This window comes from Danio aesculapii, chromosome 7 (genome assembly GCF_903798145.1).
Source record: "Danio aesculapii chromosome 7, fDanAes4.1, whole genome shotgun sequence".
Taxonomy (NCBI): Eukaryota; Metazoa; Chordata; class Actinopteri; order Cypriniformes; family Danionidae; genus Danio; species Danio aesculapii.
In genome coordinates, this window is record NC_079441.1 from 8166884 (window position 1) to 8186352 (window position 19469).

A 19469-nucleotide genomic window follows, 5' to 3' on the forward strand; every position below is an offset into this window, starting at 1 on the left:
GCCGCTCGGATTTGTCTGTGTATCGAGTGCTCGTGTTGATATCTCTGCGTTTCGTGTTTTCATCATGTCTCTAATGGACATCCAGATAATAGAATTGAGGGAACGTTAAAATGTTTATTCCGAATGGGAAAACATATCTTCATAGTCTTTCGTCTAAATGTAAGAATTTGTAAAATGACTTTTCTTGGGGGGAGACATGGTGACTCAAGCCTCATTCACACTATGAGTGACTCACAAGCGACTGATCGTTTCAACGGAGAGCGTGTGACTTCCGGCAACCTCCGTCTACGTGAGCGAGAGTGACACTTGGTGACCAGGTGGCCATGTCGAGCGACATGACAAAATTGAGAATCCTTCAACTTTATGCAAATGAAAAGCGACTTTCTTGAGCAACAGCCAATAGGAGCACCAGTAGAGCTCACATGATTCTCTCTCTGCTCCTTCAGAGGCCGGTTGTATTCGTGCTGTATATACTGTGCTGTATACCAGGGGTTCTCAACCTTTTTCACTTCGAGGCCCACCTCCCTGTGCAAAAATATTTTGAAGGCCCACCTGTCTGACATTATTTGAAACCTTTGTTTATTAGCAAAACGCATTTTTTATTTTATTTAAGTTTGTAAACACACATACTGATTGAAATGATCTGAATTTAGAATTTTTTTAGCAATTAAATGTATGCCAAAGTCTATTTAACTGATTGTATTTTAATTACGTTACAACATCGATGCTGTAAAAGGAACCGTATAAAATGGAAAAAAAAGTCACCATTACTGTTCACCAGGCGTTTGTCAGTATGGGAAGACGCACTAGCTCTGTATATGCCCTACTGTAGAGTATTTGGGCCTTTTCTTCAATGAATGAGCCTGACAGGACAACAGGAGATGGCAAAAAACCAGCTGCTGCTTTAAATTGGACTGAATACTATTCATCTGTTGATCTACTGTTCATATCCATTAAAAATAAACCATTTAAATACACTAACAACACTCTAAATCTGTAAAACTATACAAAGACACAAATGATTTTGATTCCACAAATGAAATGATTCCTCAACAGTAATCTCTGCTTGGTCTGTGCCAGAGTCGTACATGTACGGCTGAATGCTGGTCCTCTCACTCATGTTGATTCTGTCTGTCTGCCTGTCTGTTGCCATACATACACAAAGCAGGGGAGCTCTTGGCTCCGCCCCCTTGTTAAGTTTGTCAGGAAGTCGAAACTAATTTTCATGTGAAGCAAAACAGCGACCTGTGTACACACACCCTAAAATGACACTTTTCAACACATTATAATAACAAAATCTGAATTGTGTTACGAACTGAACCGAAACTGGCACACACAGAAGAACAATAAAATTAATTTAAATCTTAAAAATGGGGTAAAATGGGTGTCCTTTAAATCCATACACTGTAAACCCTAATGTTGTCTTAAAATAAGTTGACTGAACATAACTAAAAATTTTACATTTTGGTCCTATCAATTTAAAATATGAGTTAATTTAACTTATGTACCATGAAAATGTATAAACTTAAAATTTCAAGTGTAGTGAGCTCAAAATCATAATGAATCCTTTGAAGAAAATATCACAAATGTAGTCTTGACTGTAAAATTCTAATTAGTGCAGCCTTTTAAGCGCAAAGTCTTTTTTTAAATCAGAAAACTAATGGCTTAATGTATAATTATTCGTCATAATGTGAATAAATGGCTGCTTTTTGTTTACAATTTATTTTTAAAAAAATTCATGATTTACTCTGAATTGATGACTAGTTTTTTTTTTTTTTATGCTTAACTTAAGGAAAAGACCATCATCCATCAGCCTTTTTTTTTTTTTAAGTTTCAAAGATATTGGGGGTTTCTTTATTTTATTATTTAACTTTATTTTGGGTATGTTATTCTTTAATTCAACATATTTTCCATTTAAGAAAATAAAATATATTTATGTATAGAAAAAAACTGGTCACTGATTCAGAGAAAAAAAAAACATTGAGTGCGTTGAAATATGTTGATCTACGTTTGTGTTGATTTAACGATTTTCAGATAATTGAGCAATGAAACCATAATAATGGTAGCAAAAACATCAAATCTTATTCAGAAGTACTAAGTTTGGTGAACTGAACACTTTTAGAATAGTCTACAAAACCGGCAAGTTAAATAAACTTAAGTATGCAAGTTTTGGGAGACTCCATTACTCAATTAAATTGAGGCAATAAGATTACTCAATTAATTTAGTTCAGTCAACTTATTAGGGTTTTCAGTGTAGCGTCTTAAGCTTTGGTTAACTTTTTCATTTCTTCACAGAAATGAATGTGAGAGCTCAGGGAATAAACAGTGGAGGAAAAAGGGGCCTGTCTGTTGTCATGGTTACCGTCCAAACAAACCTAAGTTGTTTTGCAAAGTGGCAAAAGGTGCAGGAAAGCAATACACTTCCCTGCCTTGGAGGAGCCCAAACTTCTTTCAGCGCGCACAGTATTTCACATTTACAAGAGACGACGGGCTATTGAAAGCGAAATGAGCGTGGCAGGTTTGCATTGATCTCAGCGCTGCCTGTCGCCAGACTCTAGTAAATAAGAGCAGTCGGGGAAAAGTGTGAGTGCGGAGATTTCACACAAGCACATGAATGTGAAAGAGAGGGAGACGTCACACACAAAATCACACAATTCATCCTGAAACATCTGATCCACTGATCAAAGACGCACTGAATCACAATTAAATGTCTACATCGGGGGTGGGAAATTCATTTTTCAAAGCGGTCATTTCTGGGGTCACCACAGTGGAATGAACCGCCAACTATTCCAGCATTGGTTTTAAACACCGGATGCACTTCCGGCCATAAACCCAGTACTAGGAAACACCCATACACTCTCACATTCACACACTATGTCCAATTGTAGTGTATCGGAAACCCACACCAACATGGGGAGAACTTGTAACTCCAATGCTAACTGACCCAGCTGGGACTCAAACAAGCGACCTTCTTGCTGTGAGGCGACAGTGCTAACCACTGAGCCACCGTGTCACCACTAACTGTACATATACTGTAAACCAGGGCTATTCTATTAGTTTTTCATGTGGGCCAGTTCATGAAAAGCATCCCAAATGAGGGGCCGGAGAGATATGACTTGCAATATGAGTGATGACACAACAGCAATATAAGTCACCTCAGCTGATTCCGGCTGATTAGCCGCTGAACTCGGCATATACATTGGATTTTCGTTTTGTTTTATATGGCTTTACACAGTCAGTTGCCTTTTGGAATTATTTCTAACAATTATCAGATGATATGGCATGCGGTGTGCACTTAATTGTGCTCTCAAGCCATTCACGATGCCTCCATTTCCCAAATGAGTGCAGTTATATATACCATATGTATAAATGTTTTGTTTTATTTAAGGTCATTTATCATTTATAATTTTCTTTAGACCTGTAATCCACTCCAGAATCTGACAGATTGATTAGCTGTAAGCTCTAAAACAGTCATCTAAAATGTTGTCATACAGTGTAATGCCTGGATTTCATCAATAGCTTTGTATTAAGACTTTATTGTATTTTAAGTGTTTGGAATAATTCACGTTTTCCTCCTGTAGAAAAACATCATAAGAACAATGTTTAGTGGCTCAATGTATTACAACAGTGTTTTTAAAAGACTAAACACTTTATTGATTGTGTTCTGACCACATGTGCTTGGTTGTACACTAACAAGTCGCAGGTAATGGCGTATCAAGCATTTCACCCAAAGAAAAGCCCGTCAAAGCAAAATGCTAGCAGGAGCGTGACCTATGGGCCCGTCCGCTATGCCACTGATTGCCTCTTCTTGTTGCCTAGAACACCGTCTGACCCTTGATGGATTCTTAGTTCAGTCCTCATCTTCAGTCAAAAATTTGGGGGTGATTTTTGATGACAACCTGTCGTTTGAAGGCAAGATTTCAAGCATCTGTAAAACTACATTTTTTTTCATCTTAAAAGTTTTGCCATACTTTAACAAAAGCTTGTCCATGCTTTCATGATCACTTGATTGGATTACTGTAATGCGTTGGCCTAATTAACAAACTTCAGCTGGTTCAAAATGCAGATACTAGAGTGCTTTCTAGTGGCTCAATGTATTACAACAGTGTTTCTAAAAGACTAAACACTTTATTGATATAGTGTACAACCAACCACATGTGGTCAGAACACAAACAAGTCACAGGTAATGAAGTATTAAGCATTTCACCCAAAGAAAAGCCTGTCTAAGCAAAATGCTAGCAGGAGCGTGACCTGTGGGCCCGTCCGCTAAGCCACTGATTGCCTCTTCTTGTTGCCTAGAACTCCGTCTGACCCTTGATGGATTCTTAGTTTAGTCCTAATCTTCAGTCAAAAATTTGGGGATGATTTTTGATAACCTGTCGTTTGAAGGCAAGATTTCAAGCATCTGTAAAACTGCATTTTTTTTCATCTTAAAAGTTTTGCCATACTTTAACAAAAGCTTGTCCATGCTTTCATGACCTTTCGATTGGATTACTGTAATGCATTGGCCTAATTAACAAACTTCAGCTGGTTCAAAATGCAGATGCTGGAGTGCTTTCTAGTGGCTCAATGTATTACAACAGTGTTTCTAAAAGACTAAACACTTTATTGATATAGTGTTCAAATAACCACATGTGGTCAGAACACAAACAAGTCGCAGGTAATGAAGTATTAAGCATTTCACCCAAAGAAAAGCCTGTCTAAGCAAAATGCTTGCAGGAGAGTGACCTGTGGGCTCGTCGGCTATGCCACCTGATTGCCTCTTCTTGTTACTTAGAACACAGTCTAACCCGTGATGGATTCTTAGTTCAGTCCTCATCTTCAGTCAAAAATTTGGGGGTGATTTTTGATGACAACCTGTCGTTTAAAGGCCAGATTTCAAGCATCTGTAAAACTGTATTTTTTCTTAAGTTTTGCCATACTTTAACAAAAGCTTATTCATGCTTTTATGACCTCTCGATTGGATTACTGTAATGCGTTACTAGGTGATTGCCCTGTTGGCCTAATTAGCAAACTTCAGCTGCTTCAAAATGCAGATGCTAGAGTGCTTTCTAGTGGCTCAATGTGTTACAACAGTGTTTCTAAAAGACTAAACACTTTGAGATGGTGTACAACCAAGCACATGTGGTCAGAACACAAACGAGTCGCAGGTAACGAAGTATTAAGCTGCGGTCACACTCGGCTTTGTGTGTGTGAAATTCTGTCGTACGGCGCTGCGAAAAGGGGCGAGATTAAACAAGATGATTAGACATTTAAAAAAGCGAGCGATTGCTCCATGTTTTAAATTTCTGTCCAGAGAGGTCCTGTTTTGATCCTCGATTGGTCTCACGCAGTCAAGTAATGAGATTACACAGGTCAGAGTTCATCAAGCTTGAACTTTGCATCGCAGCGAACTGCGAAACTTAAACCATGACCCTGCATTTCCAGTCTGACGCATTCGCGTGCGTATGAATAGAAGTCTATGGGAGGAAAAGCCCAGTGTGACCGCAGCTTTAAGCAAAATGCTAGCAGGCATCTGTAGCTCTGCTTAGGCTCCACCTATTGCCCTTGTTTGGTGTTCCCAGGGCGGCAGTGCGATGACGCGTGAACAAAATGGCAACTATTGGCCATGCCTACTAGTAGCTTCTTTTGGGTTCCTCAGAAGCCTATGGGTGGCGTCATACTATGCCCATATCTTTTACAGTCTATGGTTGAACATAACTGTGTGGTGCATTCACACGTAAACATTGTTTTCCTTAATGAAAACCTTGTGAAGTCCTTGTAAGATGGAGTTTAAGTAAAGTGTCGGGTGCATATGGAGAGAAGAGTCTTTCTGCAGGTGGTTTGTCAAGCCCACTCACCTGTGTGAGACACTGTCAGAAATGCACAATGTTTTTATAGAGATATGGAGCGATTGTAAGAAAGTGTTTGGTGTAAATGTGCAAAACTGGTGCAGTTGTAATCGTATTGACACCCAAATGTTCCAACACTATTGTATGTGCAAGCAATCATTTCAGAATGTCACAAAGGTACACCGTTATGCATTGGTTTTTTCATTTAACATAGTGATGAAAAACAGGTTAAGGCCTGCTTGGAGCTACTTTACTTTTGAATGATCATCAGCCAATCAGAATCAAGCGTTCAAAAGCAAAAGTGATGTAAAACACATTGATAGAAAAGTCAAATTCAATTCAATTTAGGTTTATTTGTATAGCGCTTCTCACAATACTTACTCACAGTAAACAAAAACTGTATAAATGTCACTGTAGGCCAGGCTAAAAGTGCAGCATGTTGAATATATTTGGTCGTCTGGTTTTGTTTTGACTGCATTAATACAATATTTTTAATTCAGTCTCTGTTGATGATGTCAGTGATGATATCAGAGTCATAATCAGGTCAGAATGTTTTATGTTTATGATTTCATCATGCTGTCTGCTCTCTGCTCAGCCAGTGATGAACTGATTTTTGTCCTATTAAAATATATTAGATGGTATCATAGATCTGCTAATTTAATTTAGCCATTGTGCTATTGGAGAAATAAAGCTTCCTTTGGGTTTTAAGCATGATGATATGCTGACATTAGGGCTTGACTTGTCTTACAGGAAGCAGAATGACACATTAATCAAGAAACTACAGTAATTCAGGCAGATTCATGCAGAATGAATCTCTCATGAATGATAGATGAATGCTCTCATCTGTTAAGTATGTAGTTTTAGATTTCTTAAAAGGATATTACGTCTTTTCAAACTGATTTGACCAAACATGACTTTAAATATTTAAGTTTTTATTTTATTTATACTTTTTCAAAGTACATTTTTCATTAATAATTAATTATATTAATGAAAATATTTATTTATTTATTTATTTATTTATTTATTTTGGTTTTCAATGTTGTTTCTAATTACTTTTAAAATAGTTTTATTTATTTATTTTTGATTTTCAATGTCGTTTTTTTAAATTTACTTTTAAAACAGTTTGTAACCTGCTCTCCTAATGTTTACCTTCATAATATTTATATTATTTGCATAAATATTATTCATTTATATTATTCTGCATCTCATTTCGGAGGTTGCTACTGTCCACCGGAGGTCTCATTTTGGTTACAGACGCACGCTTTCAGAGCCTTCCTGAAATACACTGATGAATGAAATGCACTGTTTTCTAACAAGACATGTCAGGGTGCTGAAATATAATGGGCTAAACTGGCATTGGGAGGGTTAAAGGGACCAAAACAAAGACAGTCGTTCTGGCACGTACTGCACATTTTCAATTCAGAATATCTGACTTCAGCATTGTTTTTCAGATAAACAACAATATTCACTTAGCATGTTTCCTAAATATCTGCAAACATATTATGGTATTTGTATGCTTTAGAAGAGGCAAAAACATACATACAGCTTCTATCCATCCGTCCGTTTTGGCGTTTATAACTTTTCAAAGTAGCTGTTTTGAATGAATGTTCTTATTTTTTTGGATTTCAGTGTTTTTAATTACTTTGAAAACAAAAAATAAATAAATAAAAATTTTTAAATGTTGTTTTTTAATTACTTTTATTTATTAATTAATTTTTTTGGCTTTCAGTGTCATTTAATTTACTTGAGATTTTTATTTAAGGGTGGCACGGTGGCTCACTGGTTAGCACTGTCGCCTCACAACAAGAAGGTCGCTGGTTTAGTTTTGTTTATTTTCTTATTTTTTTGGCTATAGCTATTTCCAGCCAGCCAGCCAGCGAGCGTAAACTTTTATAGATATTTTTTCATTAGCCTATAAATAATTTTTAATAGTGGTTTCAAATGAATTTCAATATTTTTAGTTTAGTTTTTTTTACTGAAAGGCTTGAAATGACAAGACAAAAATGGGCTTTAAGAAGTTATTCATGATTCAGCGGGAGGATAAAGAACGAGCCTGCTCCGTTCGGCCTCTTTACTTCATCTCTTTACTTTACTCCTTTACTTTCGTGGATAAGGAAACGGTGGAAACTCACTCCACTGAAGACATCCATTAGCCTACATATTTAATTTAAGTGCAAAGATTTGTTTCAAAACTATTTCTAAACACAGTTCTAGTTTTTAGCAAAGGAATAAATGAACAATAATAATGAAGTGTGGTCAAAAAACTGAGTTATATCCAAACACGCATCCTTTTCTTATGCCCCATATGCTGATGCAGACGTCTCCAAAACCAGACAGGTGGACAAATCTAAACTTGTTTTTAATAAAACAAATATAAATATACATATAATAAATAATACTGCTAATAATCATAACATTATACAAATGCAAATTTTCATAAATAATCTGAAAAAAAGCCCCCCGACATGAAGGACCTGCATAGGTGCATAACTAACACACTCTGTGCTGGACTTTGGACCAGCTCTTAGTTGGTCAATGGCGCGGTCTATTTCACTTCCTCATAACACACCACCTTTTTAGACCAGCACACCCATGAGTCCACAAAGTGGTGCAAATGGATTTGCCATTTAAACAACGTGGTGCAAAACGTGAAAATTACAGTTGCGCTAGACTGAAAACAGCAACAAATCGCGCCATACACACCTTGCACCTTATTGCTCCAGGTGTATGATCAGGCCCTAGTTAGTATATATGTGTGTTGATCACTTTCTGCTTATTCCATAAATGTATCTTGAACATTTGCATCTTCATCCTCTTCATCTGTGTTCCTGCACACACCCGTGACAGAAAAATGTATTAATAATACACCATGCTTTTTTTTTGAGAAACTGAAGGATAGAAGCTGTCAGCAGAGCTTGAGTTGTTTCCACAATGTAATATTTCTTCAATATTGAATTGACGTGTGCCGCAGTCAAAGGTTTGTTTATTGACTGCTCCACATCTTCATTTGTTGTCTTGTAATGAGGCTCAATCAATCACAGTACATTTATAATTGCCTACTGAACGCTGTATAATGAGGATGCAGATCATCAATAATGTTGTAGGCCTGTAAAACTATTCCTTTAAATACTGTACAGCTTGTGCTTTGCTTGATTCTAAACTCCTTGTGAGCCAAAACTGTGAAGCTGAAGCAGTTTGAGAGAGGTAAAGTAGGCCAGACTGATGAATCCTTATTTTTTTCTGGTTTCAAAAGAGGAAAATGTCTTTCAGCATGGAGGCGAGAAGCAAACAATACAAAGACTACAGACACTCAGTCTCTTCAATATACAGTTAAAGCCAACATTTTCAGTCCTTTATTCTTTTTCAAATATTTATCATGATAATTAATGGTTTAAAGGGCATCTATTTGACCTCTTTTAAAGATTTAATTCAAGTCCTTTGCGTCTCCAGAATGGGTCTGTACATTTCAGCTCAAAATACCCATCAGATTATTTATTATACCTTTATGATTATGGAAATTTTGATCTGTTATAAAATTGTAGCTGTTTTTGTTGCCTGTGCATTTAATGCAAATGAGGTGGTTCTCCCTTTCCCAGTTCTCCACCCATGCAGCAGATCCAGCTGTGCAGTATTATGTGCAGACTCACAGACTGACTTACAAGCTCACATGATGAGACAATATCTTATATTTACATTGTTTACGGACACGCGTGATCATCATACATTCGAGTCGTACACTGCATGTTTAGAAGCCATGTGAAGATACACATACATGTCACACATACTGTACTGTCAGTTTCAGAGAAGTGGATCAATCAGAAGAACTCTGAGGTGGGACTAGTGTTGCATGCCTCTGTTCACGAGTAGCGCAACCACTGGTGAGCACTGCTGTGTTGCGTTTTCCAACAGAAAAGTTTGTTCTCAGCGAATGTATTCTGTATTCGTCATGAGAGCACGTGAACTGGACCGTGACCATCATACCATGATGGATTGGGACGAATATATGTACCATTATAGCTCTAGTGCTTCACTGTATGCTGCACTATATGCATCAACATGAGGCTGCTGTGGGCCACATTTTAAAGAGCAACGGGCTGGATGCAGTTCGCGGGCCGCCTGTTGAGAACCTTGAACATAGATAAACGGCACAGCGACGGACAAGAATAAAGCAGATCTCTCTTACTTAAGTAAAAACTTTCCCAATGGTTATTTGATGTATTTGTGTGGAGTTAGGTCAAGCCTTAGTGCATCGAAGTCACACACAATGTTGTTACAGAGTTTACTCACACATACACACGTTTGCACTGTTTTGGCATGGCAAATGTGACAAGATACACGTTAATACCTACTGCTGTCTGGATATCCGTTATGCTAATGTACAAAATAACCCTGATTTAACGTCCACAAACCAGTATTGAAGCGTCTTTTATAATTGTACTGACTTGCGGCTGTGGTGATGAATTACAAAGTGATTTTTTACATTCTAATTATCACTAGCAACACGGTAACTTGTGATGAAAACATGCTAGCAAGATGCAACCTAATGTTAAAAACAGGCTAGTCACATGCTAATTCTCTCAAGCAACATGTTAATTTATGTTAGAATTATGCTAATGACATGCAAATGTGTATTTCTGCTACCAACATGTTAATTGTTATAAAACAAAGAGAATGCTAATTCTCACCGGCAACATAACTTATGATAAAAACATGTTAGCAAGATGCTACTTAATGTTAAAAACATGCTAATGACATGCTAATTAACTCAAGCAATGTGTTAATTTATGTTAGAACCATGCTAATGACATGCAAATGTGTATACCCCAACATGCTCTTTATTATCAAGCTAAGAGATTGTTAATTCTCACGAGCAACATGGTCTTATGACAAACATGCTAGCAAGATGCTACTTAATGTTAAAAACATGCTAATGGAATGCAACTTCACTTGAAAAACATGTTAATTTATGTTAAAATTATGCTAATGGAATACAAATGTGTATTCCTGCTATCAACATGCTATTTATTACAAAACTAAGAGAATGCTAATTCTCATTAGCAACTTGGTAACTCACGATGAAAACATGCTAATAAGATTCAACCTAATGTTAAAAACATGCTAGTGGCATGCTAATTCTCTCAAGCAACATGTTAATTTATGTTAGAATTATGCTAATGACATGCAAATGTGTATTTCTGCTACCAACATGTTAATTGTTATAAAACAAAGAGACTGCTAATTCTCACCGGCAACATAACTTATGATAAAAACATGTTACCAAGATGCTACTTAATGTTAAAAACATGCTAATGACATGCTAATTAACTCAAGCAACGTGTTAATTTATGTTAGAACCATGCTAATGACATGCAAATGTGTATACCCCAACATGCTCTTTATTATCAAGCTAAGAGATTGTTAATTCTCACGAGCAACATGGTCTTATGACAAACATGCTAGCAAGATGCTACTTAATGTTAAAAACATGCTAATGGAATGCAACTTCACTTGAGAAACATGTTAATTTATGTAAAAATTATGCTAATGGAATACAAATGTGTATTCCTGCTATCAACATGCTATTTATTACAAAACTAAGAGAATGCTAATTCTCATTAGCAACTTGGTAACTCACGATGAAAACATGCTAACAAGATGCAACCTAATGTTAAAAACATGCTAGTGGCATGCTAATTCTCTCAAGCAACATGTTAATTAATGTTAGAATTATGCTAATGACATGCAAATGTGTATTTCTGCTACCAACATGTTAATTGTTATAAAACAAAGAGACTGTGTTTTTGTTTTCATCATGTGACCTTCCTTGTATTCCTGCTACCAACATGTTGATTATTACAAAACCAATTGAATGCTAATTCTCACTAGCAACTTGGGAATTCATGATTAAACATGCTAGAAAGATGCTGCTTAGTGTTAAAAAACATGCTAGTGACATGCTAGTGACATGCTATTTAACTCGAACAACATGGCAATTTATGTTAGAACCATGCTAATTATAAAACTAAGAGAATGTAAATTTTCAATAGCAACATGGTAACTCATGATGAAAACATGCTAGCATGAAGCTACTTAATGTTAAAAACATGCTAGTGACATGCTAATTCACTCAAGCAACATGTCAATTTATGTTAGAACCATGCTAATGACATGCAAATGTATATTCCTACTATAAACATGCTGATTATTACAAAACTAAGGAAATGCTAATTCTCACTAGCAACATGGGAACTCATGATGAAAACATGCTAACAATCTGCTACTTAGTGTACAACGTTGGGTTTTATTTTTAGAATGTCAATACAGACTTCTGCTATCTGCAGTTATGGAAAGGTTTATCCTGTCACGCAGATGGAGATAGCAGTATGTGGTTTTCAGTCAGCTGTGTTGCTGTTTGGTGTCATCAAGTGCATATTTTGTGAGATGCCATTAAAAGTGCAGCTTCCATCACCGTTAGTTTTTTTTTTACATCAGCTTGTTGTGTCTTGGCTTTTAGGTAAAATGAGAATATGCTGTGATTCTTTGATTGGTTTATTTCAGTGCTCGTCATCATGTGGGCGGGGCTTGCAGTCCAGAGTGGTCCAATGCATGCACAGAGTGAGTGGTCGCCACGGCAGCGACTGTCCAGCAGTGCTGAAGCCAGCAACGTACAGACAGTGTCATCAGAGCACCTGTAATGCCAGAGGGAACATCAACACCATCACCTCTCCCAGACTGGGTAAGACTGAGCCAGTGGCAAGGTATTCAGTGAAAACTTTATTTCACTGAAGAACTATGCTAGTTCTTGCTGATGATAATCTATGCTAGCAAACATGTTAGTGACAACATGCTAATTCCAAAACAAATTTTGTAAAGAATTCCAAAAATAACGTAGAATTGAATCCATGCTAAAACATGCTAGCAATGGTTAATACCTGATGATAACACAGTAATGTTTAAAAGTATCGAATTGCTACTTTACAAACATGCTATTGACATACTATTTTATGTTAGCGACATGCAATTCATGCTAAAATATGCTAGAAAAAAATATTCACACTGGCGACATTGTAATTTTTGTTAGCAATATACAATGTTATGATAACATGCTAGCAACATGTTAATTATTGTAAAACATGTTAATTCTTACTAGGAACATGGTAATTCATGATAAAAAAACACGCTAGCGCATGTTTATTCATATTAACAACTGATATTATATTTATAATGATATTTTAAAAAAACAAGCTGCAAGATGCTACTTTGTTACAAAAATGCTACTAACATACTAATTGAGGCTAGCAACAGATTAATTCATGGGACAATATGCTAGTATCAGGCAAATTTATGATCGAAACATGTTAGTGACATTCTAAATCTTGTTAGCAATATGCAAATGTATGATAACCACATGCTAGCAACATGATGATTCCAGCTGACAACGGTAATTACCCAAAAATGGTCATTCTCAGTAGCAACATGGTAACTTATGATAAAAACATGCTAGCAAGATGCTACTTAATGTTAAAAAACATGCTAGTGACATACTAATTCCAACAAACCATGTTAATGACATGCATGACTAATTCATGCTATTAACATGCTAATTAATGATAGGATTGTGCTTGTGCCATACTAATTATTGTTATTCATATGCAAATTAATCATAAACACATACTAACAATGTGTTCCTGCAAAATACATGCTACAAACATGTTTATTGTAAAACACGCTGAGAGAATTCTAATTATCATTAGCAACATGGTATTTTCTGATACAACCATGGTACCAAGATCCTACTTAATGTTAGAAACATACTAATACCATTATATGCTAATTCACACAAGCAACATATCAATTTATGGTAGAAATATGCTAATGACATGCTAATTTATGCTACCAACATGCTAATTTATAATAGAATGCTACTGACATTCTAACTCATGATAACCGCACGCTAACAATGTGTTGATTCTTACAAGATGCATTCTACAAATGTGTGCAACATTGTAATTCATGATAAAATCTTGCTAGCAAGTGTTTATTCTTATGAACAACCGATATCAATGCTTATTGCTTAAAAACAAGCTTTAAGAAGCTACTTTGTTACCAACATGCTACTAACTAACTGCTAGTTAATTCGTGTTAAAAATATTAACAAAGAAACAAGCTAATTTATGAGAGAATTATGCTGGTGACACTCTGTTTTGCTAGCAATAAGCAAATTTATAACCACATGCTAGCAAGATGTTTATTCCTGCTGCCAACATGTTAAATATTCGAAAACATGGACAAAAAATGCTAATTGTCAGTAGCAACATGGAAACTCGTGATAAAAACATGCTAGCGAGATGCTGTTTAATGTTGAAAACATACTAGTGACATTCCCATTCACACAAGCAACATGTCCATTTAGGTTAGCACAATGCTGATGACATTCTAATTCATGCTAATAGCATGTTAATTTATGATACAAGTATGCTAGTGACAATACTTGCAAGCAATATGCAAATTCATGAAAACTATATGCTACCAAAATGTTAATTCCCGCAAGGTAGATGCTTCGAACATGTTTATTGTTTATTCTCATTAACAACATGGAAATTCATGGTACAAACATGCTAACAAGATGCTACAAAATGTTAGAAACATGCTAACGACATGCTAATTCATGCAAGCAACAAGTCAATTCAAGTTAAAATATAACAGAAACATGTCAATTTATGTTAGTACTATGTTAATTATATGCTAATTCAAGCTATTAACATGCTAATTTATGATACAAGTATGCTAGTAACATTATAATTCTTGCTAGCAAAAAATTGCAAATTCATGATAACCATATGCTAACAATGTGTTAATTCCGGCAAGATGGATGCTACGAACATCTATTGTTTAGATCTTGAACGTCTATTGTTTATTCATATTAACAACATGGGAGTTCATGATAGAAACATGCTAATAAAGATTATACTTAATGTTAGAAACATGCTAACGATATGCTAGCAAATGTTTATTGTTAACAACAACTGATATCAACGTTTACAGGTTAAAACAAGCTTTAAGACACTAATTTGTTACAAGCATGCTACTCACGTACTAACTGATGCTAACAACGTTAATTCTTGTTAAAATGTTTGAAACAGGTCAATTTCTAATAGAATTATGATAGTGTTGTTCTAAATTTTGTTATCAATAAGCTAAGTTTTAACCACATGCTAGCAAGATGTTTATTCCTACTGTCAAGATGTTAATTTTTCAAAAACATGCACAAAGAATGCTGATTCTCAGCAGCAACATGGTGACATGCCAATTCATGCAAGCAACATGTCAATTTATTTTAACACCCTGCTAATGACATGTTAAATTATGCTATTAACATCCAAATTTATTATATAATTATGCTAGTGACATTATAATTTTTGCTAGCAATATGTAAATTCACAATAACCATATGATAACAATGTGTCAATTCCTGTAAGAGAGATGCTACAAACATGTTTTAAACATCTATTGTTTATTCTTAACAACATGGGAATATGTGATACAAACATACTAACAAGACGCTACCTAATGTTAGAAACATGCTAATGACTTGCTAGTCATGCTAAAAACATGTCACTTCAAATTAAAATATACCAGTAAATTGTCAATTCCTGCAAGATACATGCTACAATCATCTTTATAGTAAAACATTCAAACATTACATTGTAATTACATTGTAATTCATGATAAACTTGCTAGCAAATGTTTATTCTTAACTTAAAAACAAGCTTTAAGACACAACCTTTTTACAAACATGCTACTGACATACTAAATGATGCTAACAACATGTTAAGTCATGTTAAAATATTTAAGAAAACAAGTTAATTTATGACAGAATTATGCTAGTGACATTCTAAAGTTTGTTAGCAATAAGCAAATTTACAACCACATACTAACAAGATATTTTTTTCTGGCTGCTAACATGTTAACTAAAATAAAACATGCACAAAGAATGCTAATTCTCCGTAGCAACATGGTAACTAATTATAAAAACATGCTGACAAGATGCGACTTAATGTTAAAAAACATAGTAGTGGAAAGCCAATTCACACAAGTAACATGTCAATTTATGTAGAATCATGCTAATGACATGCTAATTCATGATATAATTATGCTAGTGGCGTTATAATTTTGCTAGCAAAGTGCAAATTCATGATAACCACATGATAACAAGGTGTTAAATCCTGCAATGTAGAGGCTACAAACATGTTTATTGTTTATTCTCATTAACAACATGGGAGTTCATGATACAAATATGATAACATGATACTAAATGTTAGAAAGATGGTAACAACATGCTAATTCATGCCAGCGACTTGTGAATTCAAGTTAAAATATAACAGTAACATGCTAATTTATGCTAGAACCATGCTAATGACATGCTAATTTGTGTCAACCACATGCTAACAAGGTGTTAATTCCTGCAATGTAGATGCTATGAACATGTTTATTGTTTATTCTTATTAGCAACATGGCAGGTCATGATACAAATATGTTAACAAGATGCTACTTTAAGTTAGAAACATGCTAACAACATGCTAATTTATGCTAGAACCATGCTAATGACATGCTAATTAATGATAACCACATGTTAACAATGTGTTAATTCCTGCAATGTAGATGCTATGAACATGTTTATTGTTTATTCTTATTAGCAACATGGGAGTTCATGATACAAATATGTTAACAAGATGCTACTTTAAGTTAGAAACATGCTTACAACATGCTAATTCATGCTACCTACGTGTCAGAGTTAAAATATAACAGTAACATGCTAATTTATGCTAGAACCATGCTAATGACATGCTAATTCATGATAACCACATGCTAACAATGTGTTAATTCCTGCAATGTAGATGCTATGAACATGTTTGTTTATTCTTATTAGCAACATGGCAGGTCATGATACAAATATGCTAACAAGATGCTACTTTAAGTTAGAAACATGCTAACAACATGCTAATTTATGCTAAAACCATGCTAATGACATGCTAATTCATGATAACCACATGTTAACAATGTGTTAATTCCTGCAATGTAGATGCTATGAACATGTTTATTGTTTATTCTTATTAGCAACATGGGAGTTCATGATACAAATATGTTAACAAGATGCTACTTTAAGTTAGAAACATGCTTACAACATGCTAATTCATGCTACCTACATGTCAGAGTTAAAATATAACAGTAACATGCTAATTTATGCTAGAACCATGCTAATGACATGCTAATTCATGATAACCACATGCTAACAATGTGTTAATTCCTGCAATGTAGATGCTATGAACATGTTTATTCTTAGCAACATGGCAGGTCATGATACAAATATGCTAACAAGATGCTACTTTAAGTTAGAAACATGCTTACAACATGCTAATTCATGCTACTGGCATGTCAATTCAAGTTAAAATATAACAGTAACATGCTAATTTATGCTAGAACCATGTTAGTGACATGTTAATAGCCTGTTAAGTCATCTGGCTTTGTGAAAACAAACACAGCAACAGTAATTCTAATCTCGATGAAGGTCTCTGTAGTGACATATGCATGTGTTCAGGGATCATGTCATAATTGAATGAGTGAAATGCTGTGTCCTGTCCTTCTGTCATTCCTGGCAGCTGCATTGACGTATAAGTGCGCGGGCGATCAGTGGGCGGTTTACTGCAAGGTGATCCGAGAGAAGAACCTGTGCCAGGACATGCGCTGGTACCAACGCTGCTGCCAGACCTGCAGAGACTTTTACACCAACAAAATGCCCCCCAAGAGTTAATGAGCCCAGCACAGCCACACATAGAGCTTTATTTTTGCTTTTCTCATTTGTACTGTTGAGAATAATGTTTTATATTCTTTAAAAAAAATGTTATGTGTAAATGAAAGCAGCGGACAGACATTTCCAAGCAGAACGTTTCTAACTATGCAGCTTTTGAAGGCACTGAGGTTTGTCTCCACCTAAGTATGTGTTGGCCGTGTGTTTGCGTACTTGAGTAACGTTTAGTTCTTGTTTTTGGACTTGAAGGTTTCTTGTTTTGCTGTAATCCACTCTTTGCCCCTGGAAATGAGTTTTTTAGCATCCTGTTGCACTGTGGGTAAAGCTCATTTCACCAGATATCCAGCTGAGGTTGCTTTTTAAAGGCCACTGGTTGGCCATTAACTGATGGACTTTAACAATCTTTTGTCTTGTTTTTTTTCTTTTTAAATGTTTTGTTTAGTATTAAAGTAACTTCTCTTGTCATGTTCACTCTGCACCCAAAACCTAGTGAGCTTCCTTGGTCCTTTATTCACTATTGGTTTCGGAATTTCTTTATAAGCCATAAATATTTGAATAAATTAGCAAATCAACTTTTAATAAATCATAAATCAAATTTTGGTAATCATTTAAGCATCAAATGCATTATGCACAGTATATAAATAATTGTTACATTTTTATCCATCAGCTTGGATGTTTTCTTTTCCCTGAACTTGCTGTAATGGATTTACATTGATGCATTTGAGAAATGCATTTTTTTGACATGGCATTTCATGCGAGCGCCTTCCTTTTTGATTGCCCCTATTATGCATTATAATAGGTCATAGTATGGTTTTGGGGTCTCCAACACCAGGCTGATCTGCATGCAAGATCAAAAAACACTATCATTGTCGTATAATATGCATTTACTTTTACCAGAATATCCCAATGACTCCCATATGGTTTGTTCCAAACCCCTCTTTTGTGTGATGCTAATCTGCAGTAATTGGTCTGTTGGCCCAGTCTGTTGTGATTGGTCCAATGACCCAGTCTGTTGTGATCTGTTCGATGACCCAGTCTATTGAGATTGGTCTAATGACCCAGTGTGTTGTGATCAGTTCGATGACCCAGTCTATTGAGATAGGTCTGAAGACCTAGTCTTTTGTGATTGGTCTGAAGACCCAGTCTGGTATTATTGGTCCAATGACCCAGTGTTTTGGGATTGGTCTGATGACCCAGTCTTTTGAGATTAGGCCAATAACTCTGTTGTCATTGGTCCAATGACCCAGTCTTTTGAGATTGGTCAGATCACCCAATATTTTGAGATGGTTCGATGACCCAGTCTGATGTGATTGGTCTGATGACCCAGTCTGTTGCGATTGGTCCAATGACCCAGTGTGATGTGATCGGTTCGATGACCCAGTTTACTGAGATAGGTCTGAAGACCTAGTCTATTGTGATTGGTCTGATGACCCAGTCTTTTGAGATTGGTCCGATGACCCAGTCTGCTGTTATTGGTCCGATGACCCAGTGTTTTGAGATTGGTCTGATAACCTAGTCTTTTGAGATTAGGCCAATGACTCTGTCATTGGTCCAATGACCCAGTCTGTTGAGATTGATCCGATGACCCAATATCAGAATAAAGCCTGATGTGATTGGTCTGATGACCCGGTCTTTCGAGATGGGTCCGATGACCCAGTCTTTTGAAATTGGTTGGATGAGTCAGTCTATTGTGATTGGTCTGATGACCCAGTCATTTGAGATTTGTCCAATGACCCGGTCTGTCGAGATTGGTCTGATGACCCAGTCTGTTAAGATGGGACCAATGACCCAGTCTGTTGTGATTGGTCCAATGACCAAACCTGTTGTGA

The 19469-nt window shown here is 35.9% G+C and overlaps 1 protein-coding gene across 2 annotated transcripts in view; it reads left to right on the forward strand.

The window, feature by feature from the left end:
• adamts17 (ADAM metallopeptidase with thrombospondin type 1 motif, 17) overlaps positions 1–18706 on the forward strand; it is a 312511-nt gene extending 293805 nt beyond the window's left edge. Inside the window, exons 23-24 of one of the 2 annotated variants that reach the window (XM_056461008.1) lie at positions 12390–12567; positions 17492–18706. In XM_056461008.1, the coding sequence (XP_056316983.1) occupies positions 12390–12567; positions 17492–17643 (330 nt within the window). In that variant the 3' untranslated portion in view covers positions 17644–18706. The remainder of the gene's footprint in view (positions 1–12389; positions 12568–17491) is intronic. The other variant, XM_056461009.1, reaches the window with a different exon arrangement.
• Positions 18707–19469: the final 763 nt, after the last annotated feature.